The sequence below is a fragment of the Salvelinus sp. IW2-2015 genome, linkage group LG9 (genome assembly GCF_002910315.2).
Source record: "Salvelinus sp. IW2-2015 linkage group LG9, ASM291031v2, whole genome shotgun sequence".
NCBI classification, from domain to species: Eukaryota; Metazoa; Chordata; class Actinopteri; order Salmoniformes; family Salmonidae; genus Salvelinus; species Salvelinus sp. IW2-2015.
Window position 1 is genome coordinate 6,724,371 of NC_036849.1, and position 6,318 is coordinate 6,730,688.

At 44.4% G+C, this 6,318-nt stretch overlaps 1 protein-coding gene across 2 annotated transcripts in view; it reads right to left on the reverse strand.

Annotated features, from left to right (window-relative positions):
- Window positions 1-325: 325 nt before the first annotated feature.
- The window catches only part of setd3 (SET domain containing 3, actin histidine methyltransferase), a 59,752-nt gene continuing 53,759 nt past the window's right edge, over window positions 326-6,318 (reverse strand). The window contains exons 11-13 of one of the 2 annotated variants that reach the window (XM_023994069.2): window positions 3,563-3,648; window positions 2,716-2,873; window positions 326-2,574 (exon numbers count right to left, since the gene is read on the reverse strand). In XM_023994069.2, coding sequence (XP_023849837.1) covers window positions 1,876-2,574; window positions 2,716-2,873; window positions 3,563-3,648 — 943 coding nt within the window. In that variant the 3' untranslated portion in view covers window positions 326-1,875. Of the gene's footprint in view, window positions 2,575-2,715; window positions 2,877-3,562; window positions 3,649-6,318 lie in introns of both variants that reach the window. The other variant, XM_023994066.2, reaches the window with a different exon arrangement.

Below are 6,318 nucleotides of genomic sequence, written 5' to 3' on the forward strand. Positions count from 1 at the left end.
AATAGACTGCTGGTGCATGGCCTATTAAAATGGCCGCTCATATCCACCATCCATCCATCCATCGGGGGGGGGGGGGGGGGGGGGGGGGATTAGGCAGACACCAATGAATTAGCTCCCTGTGCCGACATGAACCGCAGATGAAATGACAATAACAGCTACTGTACTGGAATTACGGGGTTATTTAAGATCTTAGGCATCTAACAGAGAGCGCTAACTCCACATCATGTTTCGATAGCCATTAAATGTTAACACAAAACCAAACTAAGCTGAAAATACAGAGCAGATGTCATACAGACAACAACAACAAAAAAACATACGTTGAAAATTAGCGATTGGATCAGAGACCGCTTTTATTAACGTTTTGTTTGTCTCGTTTCTGGTGTGGAGGGAAGAGTAACAAAAAGGTTCACACCGTTTCAGGATGTCTAACTACAAAACCATCATCTAAGTGAAATGAGCAGAAGTCCTTTGTGTGAATCACGTCTTGCTGAAGGTTTGACTTCGTCACCATTCTGACTTCTGGCTCTCATAATATGAGCGTTAGTCATATTAGCGTTAGTCATATTCTTCATCACAACAGAAACTCATCCTTGGGTGATTCAATTGCAACTTGAAGAGCTGAGGTACATTCATAATAAAGTTTTAAATGTAAAAAAAAAAATAATAACCCAAATCACCTGCTTTTAGTCATCAAATTTCACTTAATAAACACACATATTATCCTTTCCATTACATTTCAAATGGTACTTCATACTCGAGTAAAGAAATAAAATACTGATTGTTCCCAGAAGAAGTGCACAGGACATTTTGTGCCAGCAGTTTCCTTCAGTTGTATTTAAAATGCTATTGAGTAAAACCAGGAAGTGCAGCGCGAGAAGAGAGAGAGAGAGGGGAAGTGATGATCTCAAACAGAGAACAAAGAGCCAAATACGCCAGAGAAAAAGATTGAGTGAAATTATACTTGGTATATATTAAAAAGGTGCAATATGCAGAAATCGCTCTGCCATTTCCTAGTTTCAAAAATTCTAACAGTTTGCCTAATTTCAGTTTGTGACAACAAACCACTGAAATATATTTTCAATAACCCCAAAAATTGTATTTCAGCTGTTTGAAGCTGGTGTACTAAAGCGAAAGTAAAAGACTCAAAAACAAAACTTAAGAAAAGGAAGCATAGAAATAGAGTACATAGAACTGATCTAACACTTCTTAAACGTACTTTCAAAGAAATGGGATTTTAGATCTGTCATTTTCAATGTGAATTTGGTCAGGTCTCCCAAAAAGTAACATATTGCAGCTTTAAGATAAACTACAGTAATAAACTGACTGAGAGGTAAAGGGTTAGGATGAGATTTTGGCTTGCTAGAGACAAAATTAAATACAATTTAAATCTAATTTCTTTCTTTCTGTCCCACCTACAGTAGTGGAACTGAAACCGGCGCCGTCCCCTGCGATTGTTACTCCCTACCATTCTCTCATGTCAATAAACTCAATGTAAACCAGTAAATCACTGTTCAAACCTCAAAAACAAAAAGGCAGTTTTTCATGTAAATGACAAACTTCTAATGCTCAGATAGAAGGCCGATGGGAGAGACACACTGACTGGCAGTGTGCAAGCAGTCTGCAGCGCTTGGTAGATAGGAAGGCACCAATAACAAAGCCATGGAAGGAGGGACGAACTAACGAAATGGATAGATAGTGAAAAGTTCTACCATTTAAAAATTCAAATTCTGTTTTTTTTATTTTTATTATTCTTAGCTCCTTCTTTATTTCTGAGTCACTTTAGAGAGACAAAAATAAATAAATAGAAAAGGGCTGACTGACTGGCTGACTGCTGCTCTTCTTCTGCAATAACGGTTAGCTAGATGATGATTCCATCTATTCACTGTTGACTTTGGGCTCATCTCCAGTTCGTTCCGCACTCAGGTCCAAGTCCACTCCCAGTGAGAGAGAAGCAGTAGCCTTGTCTCCGTTCTTGGTTTGGCCTTCCTGTTCCTGGGTGGTTGCAGGGACAGCAGTGTCAGGCATGGTGGAGTTAGCATCCACATGATCCCCTTCCTGAGCAGGGTTAGTGTCCTGGGCTTGGCTAACACTTCGGCCTGCGTCTGAGGAGATTGAGCTAGCTTCTTTGCTAGCCTCCTGAATCGGGCTAGCGTCTCCAACCTCCAGGACTGGGCTAGCGTCCGTACCATTCCCGTTGACCACCACCTTCCCACCATCCCCGTTGACTATGAGGGGGGCTAGATCCCTGGCTGCGCCCCCGTGTCCCAGCTGCTGTACCTGAGCCAACACCTGCTCCACCGCTGCCTGGTCGTCTCCCTCCTCGTCCTCCTCCTCTAGTTTCCTCAGGATGATGGGCAGTTTGTCGTCGGCTTCGGCATTCTCCAGCAGGGCGATGTCGCTCTCCTCATAGCGTGGCAGCGGAGCGCCTTCCTCCTGCTGCTGCTGGAAGTGCAGGCGCTTGGCCTTGCCGCTGGCCACCACCCTCTCCAGGATCTGCTTCTCAGCCAGGCGCAGCTGGATGGCCACGCGGGAGTGGAGGGAGAGGCCGGGCTTCTCCAACGCACACTGGTCATCCTGGAGGACAGGGAGGTGGGGAGACATTGGGCAGAGGGTAAGCAAGTGAGGTAGAGGGGAAGGGAGGGGGAGACAGAAAGTGAGTCAGCAAAGAGAGAAAATAAAACAATATGGTGGGTGAGCCATGTCGTCCTTACTGACCTGGGAGCTGGTCTTGTAGGTCTGGAGCAGCAGGGCAGCCCTGGTCTCCAGGAATGTCCACAGTTTGATCTCATTGTCCCAGCTCACAGGGAACTCGGTGTTACCCAGGGTGAAGATCTTATTGATGGCATGTTCTCCTACCAGGTAGTCCTTCAGCTCTTCTGTGGCGAATAGGGGTTAAAATGGCAGCGAACCAGAATGTCAGGACCAATACGATTACACAGAGGAAACAACATCCAGCTCAACTCATCTGGTCTTTAGAGCTAAACATAAAAAAATAAAAACATTTTTACAAGACGTCAATTAAGCTTGGTGACATTAATTAAAACCTTGAACGTTAGAGTTAAGATAAAGGGCTGTTATTCTACAGGCCGAGTACCCAGGTATTTAAACCGGTAGCCAACTGCTGTCTTCGCAATCTGCCTTTTGATTGGAGCAATTACATAAGGCTTGATTACCCCTGAGAGGGAGACATGAAAGGATCGGAGGTTGAGTGCCTAATGTGTTCACACGCCACACACACACCTGAGTCAATAGTATATATCTGTGTGGCCTGAGGTAGAGGAGGCCTGTCTCCTACAGAAACTGTAGTATGCTAGCCAGGCCTGGGTTCAAATACAATTTCAAAACTGCCTGGAGAGCCAGTTGGGCGGGGTTACACGGGTAACCTCGATCAAGTAAAGTATTTTTATTATTTCAAACTGGATTTCACGCCTAGGTATCACTCTTAACTTCTCCTCAGCCGTTCCTGGTATCGTGCCTTAGCGTGTGACAGGCCTTGTGACCGTGCGGGGATCCATAGGCAAGGTCCCGAATCGATGCTAGCATTTACGCTTGCGCGTCTTACCCTCGGTCATACAGAAGACTCTGAGGAAGGCCAATAGCTGGGCAGAGATTGGAGGATCGCTGCAGTGCAGGGCAAAGATACTAGACCTGATGAGAGTGGAGAGAAAGAAGAGGGGAAAGAGAAAGTGAAAGAAAGTGAAAGAGAGACCATACAGTCACAGCAACTTCTCTATTTCCCATTACACACACACACACATCATCTCTTAGTTAAACCTAGACCAGTAAACCTTACCAGGACCTTATAACCTCCCCTGTTGTTGATCAGGCTCTGTCAGAGCTTCAATCTGCCTTCATTGCCCAGCAGAAAGCCTGTGTTGAACCCGAAATTGGTACTTAATGCAGATAAAGCCAAGTACATGTTATTTTCCAAATCACATAAAAAGCTATCTGATGATTTATGCATACGTCCTTTGAAAGGTGCCCTCATTGATGGTGTTCCCACCTATAAACTCTGCCTACCAGCAAATTGGTGACTAAATCGAGTGCGCCTACTGTGCTGCCCAATCAGATAGCTCAAATCACCGTGGCTACAGATCTTCCATGACCCTGGCCACAGCCAAGTTTAATAGGCTACTAGCCTACGTAAGATTTAATAACTTTTTTAAAATCATGACCACAGAGAGACTGTCAATGAATACAGCAAAAAGCTGCTGTTTGTATGAGTGAGTTCATGTTGAAGTTTAAATTCAGCACTGTCTTTGTTTTTATTCAACACTATTACAAAACACTATATTTTGTTATATGCTCGGGCTGCAGCTGCAATGAATGAGTAGCCAAGTATCGATAGCCCTGCGTTTTATTATTATTAGCAGCTCGTCGTGACGATTAAGGAATATTTCACTTTCTCTGGTCAGAGGAACAACATGAATTTGTACATGAGGCAGATGCAGTGTGACTCGAGTTTCGCCATTAGGTAGAAGACGGTGTCCCCTCTCTCTGATCAGTCTCACCGGAGGAAAGGAAGGAGAGAGCGGTTGAGATAAATCTTTTTTTAAACGGTCAACCAACTCGGAATTCCAAGTCGGAAACTCTGGCATCTTTCTAGAGCTCCGACTTCTCGACCTGAAGATCACCGACATCGTGATTTGACCTCGTTGACCATCAGATGCAGGTACCATCAGTCCAGTAAAATAAAAAAGCTAATTATTTCAATTCATGCCCCACAGTGCCTCACAAGTGATAAACCAACTGATCTATTTTGTTATCAAAAGCTCGAGTTTTGAAATATAATACGGTCTGATTAACAATATTGGCAGGCCAATCATATAGCCAATATGCTGTGATAATATATTAGGCCTACTGCCCAAACCTCATTCCTACAAAACTGTTTAAGGTTCATGTAAATAAAATATATGAGCAGTAGATCTCAACCTGCTTTTTGACTGCGAAAGTGACCTCGACTCAGCGCGGTGGTCACCAACCTTTTCTATGTGAATGGGATGGCTAACTCGGAACATCCCTTCCATCTCTACTGGGTTGGGTAGATCTGTTGTTTTTTTTGCACCTTACGTGTGAAATGATCGACAATGTACTTTAAAATTTAAGGAGTTGGTGCCTCTAGGGCATTTCGTACAGTTATTAGGGTACCTTTTACTGAATAATGTGTCTGTTTATTATTGTGTTTGGCTTTTTGTGTATTGTTGTTTATAATAATGTATTTTAAAGTGTATATAAATGTGTAGTTGAATGCGTTTGTTGTATTTTGATGCGTATTGTGGCGCTATACGGGGGCTCCTCTGGAAAAGAGACCTGGGTCTCAGCATTGACTCCCTGTCAAAATAAAGGTTAACTAAAAATGTGTAATAAAAATTGTACACCTCACAAAGAAAGAAAACGTCCACAGTGATCTCTGTATGGCGTGACGCATATAAAACCCCGATCTGTAGGTTAAACTCCGTGAAGGGGCTTGGCAGGTACAGTTTGTGTTGATGGAGGTTAGTGACCCATGGCTAACTCCGATCTCCACTACACTCATGTTTCGTTTAGCAGCCACTGGTCCGTGGTTAACCAAGATCCACTCACATGTAGCATCAGCTGACTCATTTAAGCTGAGTGGAGGGCAAACCCTGATCCCCTGATGCATCGTTAATATACACTTAATCAATTACAAGCAAATCTTTCATTACCACGGGATATTCCTGGTGTTTTAACCCTGCCGCTTATAACAGAGAGAGAGAGGAGAGAGAGAATATAAGAGGCAGAAAGAGAGAGGAGGGAGGGAGATGCCACTACACCAGGGGTGGGCAGGCTGGTGGGCCGGTGTGGGCGCAGGCTTCTGTTCCAGCCAAGCAGAAAACGTTGAACATTTGAAATGCACCCCCCCCCCGGACGCTGCCATCATTTTATCATTACCCTAATATCACGCAGCCTTCCCTCCCCCTCTTATTAACAAGAGCACTTTTAATATTTTATTGAAGGGCATTCTGAGTCTCACGGTGTAAATGAGATGACAGTCTGTAGTGTTGTTGCTGTTTGGGCCTCTGTTGTTCCACGGACGGATATAGTGATGTATGCTGTTCAAAAAACACTGTCTGTCGCCCATACATACACTGGGATATATACGGAAAGCACCGGGGCAACGCTGCCTGTCTGTCGCCCATACATACACTGGAATATATACGGAAAGCACCGGGGCAACGGCACACTGCCTGTCCGTCGCCCATACATACACTGGGATATATACGGAAAGCACCGGGGCAACACTGCCTGTCCGTCGCCCATACATACACTGGGATATATACGGAAAGCACCGGGGCA